The sequence below is a fragment of the Cygnus olor genome, chromosome 14 (assembly GCF_009769625.2).
Source record: "Cygnus olor isolate bCygOlo1 chromosome 14, bCygOlo1.pri.v2, whole genome shotgun sequence".
Classification (NCBI taxonomy): domain Eukaryota; kingdom Metazoa; phylum Chordata; class Aves; order Anseriformes; family Anatidae; genus Cygnus; species Cygnus olor.
The window spans coordinates 10,705,863-10,722,839 of record NC_049182.1 but is presented as its reverse complement, the minus strand read 5'-3'; the positions used below and the strand labels follow the sequence as shown (position 1 = coordinate 10,722,839).

The 16,977-nt window shown below is 52.2% G+C and overlaps 1 protein-coding gene across 8 annotated transcripts in view; it reads left to right on the top strand.

Moving 5' to 3' along the window:
• SH3PXD2B (SH3 and PX domains 2B) overlaps positions 1 to 16,977 on the top strand; it is a 75,512-nt gene that overhangs the window by 52,513 nt on the left and 6,022 nt on the right. For 4 of the 8 annotated variants that reach the window (XM_040573924.1, XM_040573929.1, XM_040573928.1 and 1 more), the window contains 6 exons: positions 5,583 to 5,608; positions 6,033 to 6,068; positions 11,722 to 11,856; positions 13,338 to 13,442; positions 15,211 to 15,328; positions 16,516 to 16,742. In XM_040573924.1, coding sequence (XP_040429858.1) covers positions 5,583 to 5,608; positions 6,033 to 6,068; positions 11,722 to 11,856; positions 13,338 to 13,442; positions 15,211 to 15,328; positions 16,516 to 16,742 — 647 coding nt within the window. The remainder of the gene's footprint in view (positions 1 to 5,582; positions 5,609 to 6,032; positions 6,069 to 11,721; positions 11,857 to 13,337; positions 13,443 to 15,210; positions 15,329 to 16,515; positions 16,743 to 16,977) is intronic. The other 4 variants (XM_040573925.1, XM_040573923.1, XM_040573930.1 and 1 more) reach the window with 2 other exon arrangements.

The following is a 16,977-nucleotide window of genomic DNA, read 5'->3' as shown; positions in this document are numbered from 1 at the left end:
CTGCTAGCTGGGCTGCATGGTGGTGGGAGCCGCAGGAACACCACGTCTGACTTGCCTGGTCTGCAGATGAACGAGAAACCTCCTCCTGCTGAGCAAACAGCCTCCAGGAAACGCGTTGTGCACATCGTTTTGGCTGCTGCTTCCCAGTTGAGCCGATCTGCAAAGCTGTTTGCTCGAAGCGAGACCTGGTGGCTTTTTCTGTCTCTGTCTTAGCCGGCAGCTGCGGAGCGTCCTGAGAGCAGTGGGGCCGCAGGCTCGTGCTCAGCTCTGGAAGGTTGCCTCTTGGGCTGGGTCGTGTCCCCTCTCCTGGCAGGAAGGCAGCCCGGACAGGCAGCTGCTGTCTCTTCTGCCTTGATTTGCTACCCCACAGGAGTGGGTCCCTGACCAAGCTTCCCAGCCCTCCTGGGTCCCTGCTCAGTGGCAGCAGCTTCTACTGCCACAGTGTACATCTATACACACCAAAGATGTTGTAAACGGAGAGAGAAAGCAAAAACAAACTGCATTTTGATTCTGGTGGTGTCTTCTGGCTCTGTCACCGAGCTCCAGGCAAGCCTCCCTGAGGATTTTCACCCAAGGCACTGACCTGTGCTTCAGTTGTGCCTGCCTGGTAGTCTGCTTGGCACTCAGGGACAGGATCCTTTCACGGGGCCTGGAGCCCACCTGGAGCTCTCTGTTCCCCTGGGGCTTCAGCAAAATGTCCCCATCGGTTTGGCTGCCTTGTGTGGCTACAGCTTTGCAGTTCCTCAGGGCAAACACTCAGGGCAAATTCCAGTTGTAGCAGGGCCACTGACAGCAGCCAAAGTCCAGGGCAACTCTTAGAAATCATTTTCTTCTTTCCCTAATGGACGTGCAGGCCCCATCTGAGCTCACAGCCCCAGCTTGCATTCCTGCTGTTTCTCCCAAACAGCCCTTGGCTACAGAGAGAGGATTTGGGAGTGTTTCAAGGGCAGTCCAGCTCTGCTGCTGGAGATGGTTTTCATTGCTGGGGTGGAGGACCAGGGGAGGTGCATGGTGATGAGCTGGGGCATGACCAGAGGAGGAGAGCGTGTTATGCCTGCAGCGAACCTCAGCAGCCCTTCGTGCTTCTATTAACACCGAGGTTCTGGTGCTGGGCAGTCGAGTGGAGTGGCGATGGCTCTCACAGTAATGTATAGCTTCCTGCACCCAGACTGACGGGGACACCAGGCTGTCACCAGCTCCAATAAATCAGCAAAGGGGTTGCTGGGCCAAAATGAGACTCAAGATGGCTGTGATCAGCTTGTGCCAGCTTGTGCCAGCTTGTTTCCATACGTGTGATTGAGAGGTCCTGCGTAGGGCCGCTGTGCCAGCAGCCTTGGCGGGTGAAAGATTTGTGTTAGGTCCAAAGCACCAGGAGACAATGCTAGGCTGAAGTGTGTTTCCACCAGTGTAACAGGGAGCAAATCTGGTCCTCTCCCTTATTTCCATAAACGTGAGCAGACTCATAACCAGTGTCTCCCTGAAGCAAGTCTCTTTCCTTCCTGCTTCTCCGTAGCTTTTCATGTGCTTACCTTTCCTTGTAGCTGAGCTGTGCCAGGAGCAAAAGTTTTCTTTGTAACCCTTGTGTGGTGTTTGGGGGGCGATAGGGGCTTCAAATCCTGGGCCAGGTGATGGGGATTTAATAGAAAATGGGGAAGCTCAGGTCCCTGCTGCAGGGTGGAGTGGCTGCCCCATGTAGGAAGCCATTCCAGTCACTTTTGCCAGTAAGCTAGAGCTCCCTGAGTTGATGGATGTTGACTTGGGTAAGGAGGCTTGTTGGCTTGTGGCTTTTGAGCCATGTCCTGCTATCCAGACAAATTACAGCTTGTATAATGAATTGTTTGTTTTGCAGTTCTGCTGATGCCTACGTGCAGATTCACCAGGAGCTCAGGCTAGAACCAAAATAGTGGTCTCCCTCCCTCACGGCTGAGAGCTGTCTTTCCTAGATGATAATAGAAAGAAATATTAACAGGGTTGAAACATGATTTGCTCCAGCGTAAGCTCCTTGCATGGAGAGAGCACTTGGTTTTCTGTGCTAACAGGGCACAGGGCAGCCTTCTGAGCCCAAAGGTTTGGCTCAGATAGCTCTCCAGTAGTTAAATACAGGACTGGCACAGGCACTGCGGTTTGGGTGACAGGGGCCCTTTCAGTCCTTTGGGAGCATTTGCTAAACATCAGTTCTCTTAAACAGGAGCCCTGTTGTACCCCAGTTCTCTCTCTGTCTTGCTCGCATAAACCTTGCTAAGGCTTCTAACATCTCCACGCTTGCTGAGTGCTTCCAAGCAGAACTTCCTCCTGATAGCTATTTTGATGACATTGCTGTATTATGGAAGGATATTTTATTTTTCTTTTTTTTTTTTTTTTTTTTTTCTTTACAAGAGCTAGACTTTTCTGTGGGGAATGTTTTCATGGAATGGTGACTTCAGACCCATCTCATCCCGACTGTGGGTCCTGCGTGGATGGCATTGCAGCCGCTGGAGTTGCCATACTCATGTTTGTGCTGTGCTGTCCCTCTCCCTCTCTGTGCCCTGGCTGGGGCAATGGGTGGTGCTGAGGTCTGTGAGTGCTGTGCCATGCCGGAGCCTTCCTCCCAGGACCCTGCCATGGGATCTTCCTCCCCCAAGCCCCACTGCACAGCCACTGCAGAGCTACCTCAGCAGCACCACCACCTGCCTAGCTCAGCAGCCACCAAACCCGAGTGCTTGCTTAAAGTCAAGCAAGCTTGTAGAAGCTCCTCTCTAGACACCGTCCTAGCCTTCAGGGCTTTCCTGGTTTTATAATTAGCATTTCTTGTCTGAATTGTGACCCTGTAAGCCTGCGAAAACTCTCAGCATCCACAACATCCTGCAGTAAGGAGGTTAACAGCTTAATACATATCATTGAAGAACAGCCTGCTTCTGTTTGTTTTAAAGAATTTTAAGTGAGATTCCTGTTACATGGGAACCTTTGCCTTCAGTGTTCGTGACAAAGGACTGGGAAAGTCCTGGGAAGTGGCTGGAGAGCCATTGCTGGGTTTTAGCTCTCGGGGAGCTCTGTAGAGGCACGTTGTCATCACTATGTGCTGGTGCCTTGTAGTCGTGCTGCCTGGTTCATCTGCACAGCACGACTGCTGTGAGGGAGAGAGTTAAATGAGTTTCCCAGTGGCAGGTAGTGGCCTTTCCTCCTCCTCTGCCTGAGCCACCGGTTTCCAGGAGGCCGTGCATGCAGGCTCTGCTGCGTGCCTTTCTCTGGTCCGTGGGGACCGGCGGAGGAGGAGGAGATGCTGCCGGGAGTCTGTTGCTGCTTCCTGTCTTGTCTGAGCTCCTGTCCCCTCTGAGGTGGTGGGCCGGGGCTGCTGGTCTTCAGACCTGCGGCTCTCTGCATCCGTGCCAGAAACAACCCAGCAGCAAAGTGAAATTGCAGCTCCTTCCTTGCCCCCTCACCCAGATGGAGCAGGCGGCGAAAGGAAGCAGGGGGATGAGTTACAGTAAGAAGTTTAGCAGATGGCAGGGGAAATGCAGCAGCTCTCTCCATCAGGGTGATGCAGTGCCTGCCTGCCATCTCCTGCATGCCTGCCAGGCCTCTCTTCTCCTCCCTGCCCTGCAGCAGCCCGTGGTGGGGCTCGGATTTAGCTCTGCGCTTTGGTCTCTGCTTAGAAATGTATTAGAGATGCACTGTCCCAAAGATTCCTCCTTGGTGTCTGCATCAGGGACATGGTGTTCAGGTCTTCACACGGTTCTGTGCTCTCTGAACTTAACAGATAGGCACAACACTGCATTTGTTTCTGCTCCGTCTTTGCTGCATTTAATTTAATTTTATTGATGGCTCAGTGGGCAAGTTCCAGAGGTTTCAGATGCAAAGGGAAAGGGGGAGCAGGGGGGACAGGGAGGATAAAGCATTGCTAGCAGAAGAGGTTAACTCCTCAGTGCCCACCTAAGGCCAAAGAGGCTGTGGGGGTTACTAGTGGGACTAGGCTAGGACACAGGATTTGGGGTACAGGGCTGGAGGGCTGAGCTTCCTCACTGGGACTTCTGGGCATCAGCAGTGGGCAATGCCGGGCTGTCCAATAGCTCCTGTGCCCTCCTCTTCATTTGGGATCAGGACTGTGAATGCCCATGCTACATCCCCTCAGCCAGGGAGGTCTGAATGTGTTTCTCAGGGCTTTGCACAGGAGGGGTTAAAAAGCAGATATTTGCTGTATCAGTTTGGTGCTTTCCTGTGTCCCTGGCTCCCTTCTTGCCCCATCCTGCAGGTCAGGGAATGGTTTTGTGTGGGTCCCCCCGGAACGGTAGGAGCGGTGCTGCCTGGGCCGAGCACACAGGGAATGCACGGCCCGGATCTGCAGGCAGGCTCTGAAGGCCGCCGAGTCCCTGCATCACCCCATCGCTCCGGGGGAATAAAACATCTGCAGTAATTATGGTCTGAAAATGCAGATAAGCTTGAAAGAGAACAAAGCGTAGCCCAGCTTTGGCTGGCTTTCTTGCTGAGCATGGAGGGATTTGTCTGCTCGGCCTGAAAGGGACAGGGAAAGGTTGTTTTGCCAGTGGATCTCGTAAGCAGAGGAAGGGGCTCCTAGGCTCTACCTGGGCTGGTCCAGCTGCCTTTCCAAGCAGTGGTCAAGCAGCTCACAGCTAGAGGAATTATAGGTTGTCATCACCCCATACTACAGCAACATTTCAGGGCCACAGTGGCGATTTGTGTGAAAGTGTTGAGAGCTCTTTTGTAGCAAGACAGACCACTGCGGTTGGAGCTGGGGACAGTGCTGGTGCATTTGTTTGGATTTCACCCTGGTTTGGTACTTTGGTTTATTATCTGTGATTTTTTTGAGGCTTGTCTCAGCCCATGCATTCTTGGGTTTGTTTGTTTTTTAATCATGCCCTGGGCTTAAGGCTATTCAGCAACCATGTTTCTTAGCAGCATTCAAATAAGAGAAGGGACTCAGGACCTCTGGTTTCTAACCCATCTTGTCATCCGTGTGGCCAGTGCTGTCCATAATGAGAGGACTTGTGCTGGAGCTACCTCATTGCCTCCTCATAACTGCCAGTAGCTCCTGCTTGTGTTCATCCTCTCTACACCATTTTAGCGAGTTGTTTTCTTTTGGGGCATAAATCCTTGCCCCTTCCCCAGCCACTCCCCATCCTTGTCCCCAAGATGGGTGCAGGACATGGAGCAACTTCAGTATTTCCCTCATTGTCTTCAAAGTGGTGTCCACTTCTGTGGGAGCTGTGGTCTGTGCTGAGAGCAGTTTTGGGGGTTTGGGTTTCCCCTGCACCTGACTCTGCTGCCAGATTGTCCCAGCCCTCCTCCTTTTCCAAGTGACACGATGGGAGTTGTGGCTGTCAGAGCAAGCCGCTGAGGAGTCCAGGCCAGCAACCCTCATCTTGGGAAAGACAAAAGCATTAAATTACTCAAAAAGAGGTGGGGAGACAGCCTGTTTGCACAGCTGGTTGTGCCCCACATTGGCCACGGGGACATTAGCTGGTGTGAGGGAGGTCAGCTGCACCGCCAAGGCCAGCTCTGCTGTGTTTTCCTGCATGTTTTTTTCCTGTGGCCAACAACTTAGCCGTCCCCATCCCTCTGCTGACGCTCTTCCTTCTCTTTTTCAGGGAGCCCATTGGAAAGAAGAGGTCTGGTAAGCACTCCTCCTCTCCTCCCATTTCACCACCTCCTCCTTTCACCTGCAGCCTTGGTCTCCTGTCACGGGGTGTGGGGGCCTGGCCCCATGACAAGCACCGCTGACAACCCCTGCTGTGCTCCCCTGCGGGGCACGGGGTTCCTGACACAGCATGTCCCCTCCAAGTCCCAGCCCCATGTCCCTCTGCTCCCCCAAGGAAGGGACAGGGCTGAGGACAGCAGGGGCTGGGGCTCCTCGCTGCCCCTGGGCCCGCAGGCGTCCCATGGAGGAATGGGGCTGACGGACGCCTACAGCTCCGCATGCTGCACCAACCGCCCCGTTCGCTCGTGCATCAAGTCGTTCCCACCACTGCTGCCACCCCCGTGGTCGTGTCCCTCCTCTCCTCACGCCTTGTCTCCCATCGTTTTTGTTCCTCCATCAGGGTTTATCCAGAGAACGGCCTCTTTCCTGCAGAGAGGTAGTAACAGCCGCGCGCTACCTGGGCCTTGCTCTCGCTTCGCCTTTCGCCGGGGGACACCTGCTCTTTCTGGGTGGGCAAGCCCCTTGCAAAAAGCTGTCACGTCCCCCGTAGCTTTCTGTGGTGCCTGGTGGACACGGGGCAGCAGCAGCCAGGAGGTGCAGTGGGAGCGGGACAGGCGCTTGGCTGCAGGCCCAAGGTTTCTGGCCTGGGAGTTGACACTGCCATAAGCTGTGTGAGCAAATTTACCTGTAGATGTGTGGGTTCCTCCCTAAGGAGAGAGGAAAGGTATAGGAGAGACTCAAAGACCTAATTCCACTTTCTTTTCTGTTGGAGCTGAAGGGCATCCCTCCTTCAAGAACGGCTGATGTCCCAGTCTCTTATCTTGGACTAGTGGTAGGATGTGTATGAAAAACTCACGTATTGTCTACTTGAACAGTGGCTCTTGGTTTTATTCCATTCTCATGGGCAGGTCATAACTGATTGGTCTCCTGGTAAACTATCAGGGGTTTACCGATATGGTTAAAACCTTTGGAAAACATGCTCTCCTCAAACTCTGACAGCCGCAAGGTATGTCTGTCAAAGCTCGACTTTGGGAAGGTAGTTTTATAGCTCTCATTAGCCATTTGCAATCACAGACTGCATTTTTTTACTGGCTTTCTCATGCTGAAGTGGTGGGTCTTCCACTGGCTTTGTCAGAGGAGATGTGCTGAAGGTTTTGCTTCAAGCTGAGTTATTGCTTTCAGTACAAACCCATGTGGAGGCAGAGAGAAGCATCTGGCTGTGGGTGGGGATGAAAACAGGCTATGTTTTTTTTTTCCTTCTCCTCTCTTCTGATAAAGCAGAGGTAAAATAAAGACACAGAATCCCTTGTCTCAAAATGTCTCTCGTCTGATGGCTCAGTAGGAAGATCTGGTGAGTAAGGAAGGGTATTATGTTTCCCTGTGAGATCAGTGTGTGTTTAGATCACTTTGAACCCAGTCCGCTTACATTAAGCAAGAGAAAAAAAGAGGACCTTTCTAGGGTTGAGGAGAAGAGAAAGATCTGAGTTATGCAGCAGAAATTTTCTTTGAGGGCAGAATTTGATTCAAGGATGCTGGCTGTTGGAGAAGCAGATTTTTTTCTCCTGTTTGTGCACACAGCTTCATTCTGCCTTCCCGCTTCACATAGACCCATTAGCAAAGCAGGTTTATGGGCAGCTCCACCTTGCCTCTTGCCCCCAGCCCTGTAGGCATGGCAGGGTTATGTGTGACACAGTGATGTTGTGAGGTCAAAGAGAAAATGCTCTTTGGGATGCTGCTTGCTTGCCACCATTGTGAGGGAGAGAAGAGGGAGATTTGGGGTAACTTCCCAGCCAGAGCCCTGTTCTGGCAGGACAGGATGGGATGTTTAGACTGTGGCACTGTACTCCCCTTGTTTGGCCATGGCATATGTGCAGTAGCCATTAGGGAGAGGTGTTTGTGTAACACTACAAAGGGCTGATGCTTTGTGCCAGACATGCTTAGAGACTCCTCTCACCATCTTGCATTTTCTGGCAAAAAGAAACCAAATTTGGCTCTGCTGCTGTCACATGGAGCCCTGTCTACCTTGAGGAAGCCCCTGATTCTTCATCAGTAGCTCAAGCCAGGGCTGCTTTGAGCGCAGAACAGCATGGCACAAAAAAGGCTCTTTTAATATGAGATCTCCCTGAGGAGGGGGCATCCAACAGCTGCTGACAAACAAAAACAACTGGAATTGTCTCTCAGTCACTTATTTCTCCAGCACTCCCGGAGCGGGGGTGAGCTGCTCTTTAGGGTAGCACTGGAAAGAACAAACGCTCCTGAGTGCCTGGCAGCAGCGAGCCCTGTTTTCTAATGGGCTGTAACCGAGCACTGGGATGCAAAGTGGGTTGCAGTGGTACCTACAGCCTTCCTCAGTGACCAAGAGGCTCAAGGGACAAATGTTTGGTGTTGTGAGGAGGCCCAGAGGCAGGGACTTGCACAGTGTGAGCTGGTGGGCAATATTTGCCGTTATTCATTATTGCCCATGCTCTGGGACTCTGAAGCCCAACTTGGCCACTGATTTAGGTACGTCTAAAAGTAATCATCGTAATCAGTCCCCAGTACTGTTTCAAACATTTCTATTTGTTCCTCCTTTTTGAGTTCTACAGAAAGCAGATGGAGATTCATGGGTTTGTTGTGGCACTAATGTAGTGCAGAGGAGCCTGAAACTCTCAGCAGTTTTTATTTGGGTGGAACTGCCCTAGGAGGCTGGCAGAAGAGCTCCCATATCCCCCTGCTAGTTTTATTTTAGATGCTTTCTTGCATGGCTACATTCCTTTTGCTGTGCTGTGCAATGTTCCCGCAGTGGCATAGAGACCCCAAACCACAGTGTTTGGTCTAATAAGGGACAGCGAAAGCACAGCTCTCCTCCTACAGAAGCGATAGGAGGGCCATTCTGAAACTCCACTGGTGAATGCTATTTACATGTGATTATTTCCTAGTTCAGGAAGAACCCCTGGAGGGACGAGAGGGATTGCAGTGCTGATCTTCGCATGCTCATCAGGTCTGGGAGAAGAGGGGCTGGCCTGAGAGCACTGGGTCTGATCAGCACAGACCAGAGAACAAAGAAAGTTTATCCAAAGCGTGACATTTTTGGAAAGTGCAGTAGGCAAGGGCTTGAGTGTATAGCAAGGACAGGCATTTAAAAACAAATACCCAAATACCTGTGCCCCCACTTTTATTTCAGTCCTGAGCTCTTTGCTTCTCTCTGAAGGCATCAGTGTCCATACCATTAAGAGACTCCTCACTTTTGGCACTGATATTGCAAAGGCAGAAATTGGAAACATGAAATCTTGGAGCAACCATGTATCTGAGATTTCCTACCTGTTTTTGTACACCTCACTGCTTTGGGTGAGTGCATCTCCTCTGCGGCTCTCTGGCATCTATAGCCAGCGTCTGTTCTGCAAGTCCAAGGACCCCAGTGGTCCCTTGGCTCAATGCACATCCCTTCTCTAGGCCACCTTTGTGTCAGTCTCAAAAATATTCAGGCGATACAAGCTTTGTGCTCCTAGCTACTGTTGTTCTGCACAACTCCTCTCCTGTGGGCTCTGTACTGTGCTAATCCTTCCTCCCCTCCCCAGCTACAGAGCTTTAGGTACTATTTTAGATGATTAAGTTTATGCCATTGCTATTCTTAAGAGACCAAGTCTGCCCATAAATAGGATGTTTTATTGTAACTTGACCATGTATTTTTGTGGTTGGGGATGATTATGCCAGGTGAAGGGACTCCTGAAATTAACTCCTACCTCTTCCTCCAAGCTTAGTTTACCACTTCTGTTGCTGGTTTAATAGGTACATTGGAGGCTCCAGAATTGCCTGGTGAAACTACAAATAGCCTCACGGCATTGTGTGTAATTACAGCTAGGGAGGCAGAAAGGAGAGCACAGCTCTCTTCCTGTAGCTGTTATTCTGCTCTCAGGGGCTGGGTAAATCCTCTGATCACTTTAAGCACAAACCTTTAATTGAGCTAGTAGAACAGATAGTCCCCAATTTCCTAGCATCCTCCATTCACTTTAAAGGGCTATTTTTAGTTTTGTCTGGTGCCCCACCTCTGGATTATGGCTTGGAGGAAGCTTTCATTAGTGGTAACAGATCCTCTGCACTTGGCCAGCTCACCTGCAGCTCTGCAGAGAGCTGTTTATGGCAGGATGACATGGACAATTAGCCTCTTCCTCCTTTAAATAAGACTGTCCTGAAAAAGCATTTCAGTTAAATTGTGGTTGTGGTCTTTCTTTCTCAGAACCAGTTTGCGAGGTGGTGACCTCGGGCTTAGGAGAACTTCTCAGTGGGGGAGCAGAGCGTTCCGGCACTGCTGAAGGACCTGTTGGATCTCGTCCACCTCTGCTCAACCCTCCTGCTCTGGTCACTGCAGGATTGTGCCCTGCAATAGGTTCCCTCGTAGGAAAGTTCTTTTATCAGGCTGAGATCTTTCACATGGCAGGGGAGCCACTGGGTCCTCTTGCAGCATAGCAGTCTGTGGAAATTTCTTCCTGATGCACAGATGCAATTTCTTCGCTGTGCTTTGCCTTTATATCCCGAGGGACCACCGCTCTCTGTATCATTTCTTTCTCACACCCTTCTGAGACTGGGAGGTAATTGTCCCATGTATCTGCCATGCTTTAGCAGCCAGCGGGCTGGAGCAGATGTGATTTCTGCCTTTGATCCAAAACGTGAGGCCCCCTGCTCAGAGTACATGCACAGCCCCTGGAAGTACGCCTTAACACCCACAATCACTCCTGCTATAATAATTAATACTGTTCTAATTCCAAAGCACTGGGCAAATACTAATTAATTCCTACTGCACCTGGGAGAATTGGGTAATATAAGTCTATCCTCAGCTGGCAGGTTGGGAAGCTGCAAGGCAAAGTGTTGGGCTGGAGGCTACAGCCAAGCCTTGGGGCGGAGAGGGGAAGAGTGCGGGCGTTTCTGACACCTTTTTGCTCCTCGGAGGCTTTTGCAGGCAGCTGGGCAAGTGCTGCCTGTGCTCTGGGTACCCAAGTGCCTTGTGGCTGGTTCAGCGTGAGGCTGAGCCCACGTGAGTGCCCTCCCAGAGGGGCTGAGGAGTCCGGGTTCGGTGCTGAGCACCCCCAGGTCTGCAAAGCCCTGGGTCGCTTCGTGATCTCCTTGGCCACAGTGTGACAGCACACCCCTGCACTTTTGGGAACAGGGGAGTTTTGCTCCATGCATAGAGACAAACTTGGGGCCGTGTTTCTAAAGCAGAATGGATTTGACTTGAAAACTCTATCCCAGTAGTGTCCTGGTAAGAGGCGCCAAGCAAAGGGATCCATATCCAGACCACTCTCCTAAATGAAAACGTGCTTGGAAAAAATAAATCAGCGTCGCCCTGCTGTGCCTGGCTGGTGCCTGCTGGTCCCCTGACAGGGCTGGGGGGGCACTGCTGGCTGTCCCCTCGCCTTAGCCTGCAGTGCCACCTTCAGCCTGGCCAGGCTCGGCACAGCCAGCGCTGCTGCACCAGGCTCCTATGGGCGCATCCAGCCCTCCGTCAGCTGGCAGGCCCCTTCCTGCCTCAGGGAATGCTTTGCTTTCTGAGCACCCTGCCCGTTTGCCCCTCCTGGGGTGTTTCGTCTCAGTGGGTTGCTTTTCTGGCATCGAATTAGGATCTGCTGCAGGAGCTGAGCAGGGTTAGTGGAGCAAGTAGCTGGGACAGCAAACAGCCAGCGAGTCACAAGAAAGGTAGTGATGGCTGGGGGATGCTGCTGTGTCCTACAAATGCCCCTCTGTCTGGGTGGCCAGGCTTTTTAGGACCAGCAAAACTCCCTGCAGGCGGTGTGTGCTGAGCTGGGGTCTGAGCTGCTCTGCGCACTGGTGTCCAGCAGCAGGGAGCAGGATGCTGTGCGCCCACGGCGGTGGTGGTGTTGCTTGGACAGCTCCGTCTGAGAGCAGGAGCTGGGAGCAAGCGCGAGGTCTCACCTGGCTGTCCCCATCTCACCTGGCTGCTGGTTTGGTCTCTGTCCTCACTCTGCCCAAGCCTCTGGCTCACCTCTCTCACGCTGGGGTCCCCAGGGTGTCCTGGAGCTGCTCGCAGGCCAGCAGGCGCTCGGGAGCCGGGTGCTGACCCCGGCACACGGCTGGGTTCTTGTCCCCCTGTGCAGGAGCTGACTCTGCGTCGGTCGATCCCCTGGTGCTGGAGCAGTATGTCGTGGTGGCGGACTACCAGAAGCAGGAGAGCTCCGAGATCAGCTTGTGCGTGGGCCAGGTGGTGGATATCATTGAGAAGAACGAATCAGGTACAGAGAGTTTGGCTTGGCAGAGGGCTTCGGATCTGCTCTGCGTCTCAGAGCAGCGACAGGAATAGCAATCCTGTATTTGTCAGTGTCTTCTTAGTAGGAATTTAAGCAAAACAGCCTCCAGGCACCTCGCAGGGATGTCCTTGGATGGGCAGCTTAAGTGAGATGTGGAGGAAGCGGCATCAGCCTGCAGGATTTCTGTATGAGCATGGGCAAGGCTTAGGGACTCTCTCTAAAGGAAGGGTCTGATTACCTGTTGTGCTGTGCGCCAGGCGCCGTCCATCTTTTACATTCTCATTTTGTGCTTCTTTGTGCTGAAAAATACAGTGGCTGATGAGGGGGACGCTGGGCAGCAGCACCATGTAAAGCCCCCTTTGTGCACTCGCAATTCCTGCCTCCTCCAAAGGAGAACACCATGCAGTACTCGGCCCTGGGGCAGGGGCAGGCAGCCCAGACATTCGTTTGCTAAAGCTTAAACTTGCTCTTAACCTCTGCAAGGGGAATGTGTTATGTCATAGGTCCGCCTTCTGGAGTTTGTTGAAAAGGGGATTTTATTCCCCAAAGGTAATAGAAGTTGCTTAGGGGGGTTTATAGATAAATCAAGAAAATAGATTTTTAAATTCTGGAAACCCAGTCCCAAGAGGATGAGTTGAACCAGCAGCTATGCTTGAGAATGAGGAAAATAAAAGCAATCTTAAAGCAAGTGAAACCTATTAGCACAGCCAATTCAAAAGGTTTGGCAAATCATTTATTTATGAAATGTCAGCCCTGGTTTTCACTTCCAGGCAGGTAGCTGTTGATTCCCTTCCTGACAATCGTTGTCTTTCTAAATGACTTGCTGGTGAGGCTCTGAAAATAATGCTGGTCTTTATTTTTCCCCCCTAAAGACACAAATAGCTTGTGCTTTTCATAACTGAGGAGCACGTGTTTATGTTGATTGGACACCCAGGGTGGCTCGGGATTGCTAGCGGCCTCTGTGGAGCTGGCCAGGTTTCCGCTGGGAGAGCTCGTGTTTTAATCCTGCATTTGCTCTTAGCTTTTAAAATTTGCTGTTTTCACAAATGTAAAGAAGGCGAGAGCACAGCAGGAGTCAGTTATCGATTTGCAGACAGTGTATTCATCTCGGCTAATTAGACTGGACTTGCTGACCCATACTGAGAGAAAATGAACCATGAAGGGAAAAAAAAAAAAAAAAAGAAAGCAAATGAGGTGGCTGGAGTCATTCACTTCTGAGTTGTCCCATTTTTTGTGACCGTGGGGAGGGAGCTGTACATTTGGGTATCGCTCAGCTGCGATTCTCCCTTGCTGCTGTCTGCGCTCCCTTTCGGATGGCGCTTGGCTCTGTTGCTTTGGGGTAACCCCAGCCTCCCATGTGGCAGCACGGATGGGACAAAGCCCCCCAGACTCATGGCTTGTTGGGAGGAAGGTGGTTTTTGGCTGGTGGGTGCCCTTGGCTGATCCTCCTGCTGTTTTGTTCCCAGGCTGGTGGTTTGTGAGCACATCAGAGGAGCAAGGCTGGGTGCCAGCGACCTGTCTGGAGGCCCAGGATGGCGTCCAGGATGAGTTCTCAATGCAGCCCGACGAAGGTAAGAGGTGGCTGGAGACAACTGTCCCAGCTTCTTCGTGCTGAGCTATGCTGAGCGGCTTGCAGGGTTGCTTAGCCCTTTCTGACCTAGGGAAGGGAAAAACTCTGGGGAGGACAAACCCACAAGTGCCACAGTCGTGTCTGCCCGTGATGGTCTGCCCACTCTGCTCCAGTGCTGCACCAGGAGTGGGGCAGTGGGATATTGGCAATGTAGCTGCTGGCCTTCCTGCTCCCCCAGAGGGGCTGGAGGTACCACCTCTGGGGAACACCCAGTCCTGCCATCGCGATGTCCCCTGTACTCCCAGGGAGGTGGTTTGCCTGTACTGGAGGAGGAGCAAACCTCAGATCCTAGGACAATTCCTGTGTCTTCTGATGTCGTGCAGTGACTCACGCATGAGTTCACATTATGAGAATAGCAAAGCTGCAACCATTGCATACAGTAAATTTGAAACAACCCTGTAGCACGCATCCTTCGCACTGACTGCTGTATGCTCAATGCAGTGCTGTAGTTTGCTCAGTCCTTTTCCTGGGGAGATGGAGGTGGGATGGGGGTTCAAACCAGGGAGGGCCCCCAGAGAGCTCCAGGTGAGTACAGCTCTGTGCCTCTCTCTGCTGTCAACCCTGTTTCCTCTTAGACCCGAAGTGCTGCCTCCTTACGTCCTCTCTTGTCCTTCTCCTGCTTCCCCAACATGCTCTTCCCAGTCCCGTGGAGATATTGGTCTCTGCCCAGGCACGTTGGCCGCCGTCGGACCCTTGGGGACTTGTACACCAGTGGATGGGGTCAAGGTGGACTTTGTAGAGACGTGTTCAGCTGCCCTTGTTTTGTGCCTGCAGCCTTGTTGTGTGCATGTTTGTTTGCTTTGCATGGGAGGGACTCTGCTCGTGTCAGTCCTTGGTATGTGCTATAAGTGCTCCTCAGCCTTCCATCAGGCCCACTCACGTCCTCCTCTCTTTCCTCTATCAGCCGTTCCTTCTAACTTTTTGAGGCTTGTTTTGGGTACAGAGACTGGAGTCTCTGCTGTCCCCCAACACATTTATGCGAACTTCTTGTAGCTGCTGCCTTAGTCCCTGCTCTCAGCCATGGTCCTGGTGTCAGTGGCTCAGGCAGCACCAAGAGAAGAGCCCACCTGGTTTTGCTGGATGGGACAGGACGTTTGCTGCTTTGACTCATTCGCATGAAGTGGGTGGGGAATCAGGTCTTTTGAGAGCTGTGCTTTTCCGAGAAGGCAAGGGCAAAGGGCTGGGCATCCAGTTTGGGTGTGTTTTCGAGCCCTGGAGGAGTGCATTTTCAGGAACAGTAGCTATTTAGGAGAATAAAGGCAAAAAGCAACTGGAAGGGGAAGCTTGAGTGATGTATGAAAGTGATTAAAAACCATGGTGGTAGCTGGGATTGGGTTCTTGTTGGAGTCGAGCAGCTTCCTATGCTGTATCCTTGTGATCAGTGAGTGGCACAGGATCCTGGAGCAAGAGCTGGGACCACAGACTGGAGGGATGTGAGAGGATGAAAGGAAAAGAAGTGGGCATTCAGTGGCTCCTCACGTTGGCTCTCATAGGGGAAGCTCACCAAAGCTTACATTTCAAAATGCAGCTGGGTTTGTTTTGGAATTCATCTCACTGGCATTTCTTTTCTCAATAGCTGTGTATCTCTGTGTGTTTGCACCTATGTTACAACAAGAATTGCTATTCATAGAAAACACTTAACCACTATTTGACTGGTCCAGGTTTCTGTAAAACAGTATCTTAGTAAAACTCCACTTTCTTTTCTACAGAGGAGAAGTACACAGTTATTTACCCATACACTGCAAGAGACCAGGATGAAATGAACCTGGACAAAGGGGCTGTGGTGGAGGTGATCCAGAAGAACCTGGAGGGCTGGTGGAAAATCAGGTACCGTCCCCACCTCTTGCCCTTCCCTGGCACTGCAGGCTATGCAAAGCAGAGACCCGATGCACAGTCCAAGGGCAAGCCTAGGGCAATGGGGAGGGCAGAGTAGCAGAACTCATTTCTCTCCATCCCTAAATACTAAGGCTAACTGTAGTTCAAGGTTTCAGCCAAGCATAGTTGTGGTTAAACATCTTGAAAATCCCTCAATTTCCTGTGCTGGGGAGGTGGACTGCGTCACAGCATCACATGCCTCAGCAGCGCAAAGAGAACGGGTACGAGAGCATTAACGTTACATCATGTGCTGCTGATAGGAAAAGCAGCGAGTGTCCTGGAGGCAGACTGGATCCTCTGGCTGTGTTAGGAGGTTCTTGCGGAGAAAGGCCGTTGTCCGGGCCAGCTCTGCTGTGTACAGGGTGTGCTGAGGCCAAACACTCCTGGTCATCCTGAGCTGATACTTGTTTTCTCCTGGAAGCTCGTTTTTGCTTCTCTGTGGTCTTAGCTAATGGCTGGACTTGAGCAGGGTGGGAGCATATGCCACGGTTTTCTTAACCTTACATTGAACCTGTGGTATTGGCAGAAGCAAATCCCCAGAAAAATGTCCATTGACTTTCTGAGCAGAGGAGAGCTGCCACAAGAGCTCCAAAGGCAATTACAAGCTCAGGATCCGGTGCCATGTGAGTGCAGTGGCTGCAGCGCAGCCAGCAGGAGAGTCTCTGACGCTGGCGCAAGACCCTCGAGCATGGCAGGGAGACTCCGTGGATGTGGTTTTTCAATCAGATCACAGCACTGGTTTCTCTCCTAAACAGCGCAGATTTAGAGCAGGGAAGGGATCCAGGCTGTGCTTCATCCAGAGAACAGGTACATCAATCCTAGCAGCAACCCTCTGGTTTTCCCCTTTGCTTCCCCTGCCAGTGCATTTCATTCCTGAACCAGTGCCACTGCTGAGGTGAAAAGGAAATCGGGCTTCTCGCCGTTCCCAGCCCTCGGCCTGCTGGCTGCAGCCAGCGTGCGTGGGAGCATCAGTCATTGCTGCCGCTCTCCAGGTGCCACCTGGCATGGAGCCTGGCACCGAGCAAGCTCACTTTGCCCAGATCAAGGCTTGTGCTGAGCCCTGGCGCAAGGGACACCTGGTAGGGCTCGGGGCAGCACTGAGGCTCTGCACAGTGACGCTGCCATTGTTGTCACTGCAGGTACCAGGGCCAAGAAGGCTGGGCCCCCGCCTCCTATCTCAAAAAGGGGAATGGAGAGATGTTCTCGCAGAAGCTGGGATCAGGCTCCTCCACTCATTCCTGTGCCTTGGATCTGGATGGCATTTCCCGGCAGCAGATCGTGGCCAGCCGAGAGAAGGATGGGCTCGCCGGCCAAAGGGACGGGAGGTTCGACAGCCGTCCCCTGCCCAACGCTGACATCCGACGCAGTAAGTGGCCAGCTGGGAAGGTGTCAGTGCAGCCTGTCCTGCAGAATTTTGGGCAACAAAGCTCAAATGGGAGGCAGGAGGCTTGCAAGGCACCGTGAGCTCTGCAGCAAGGTCTGGAGGTGGCATTACACAGGGCATGGGCACAGCGCTGCCCAGGGGTCTGCTGAGGAGCTGCAGACGAGGTGTGAATAGGAGCCTCTCAGCCTGCAGGTTCAGTTGCAGACTCCTCTTCTCG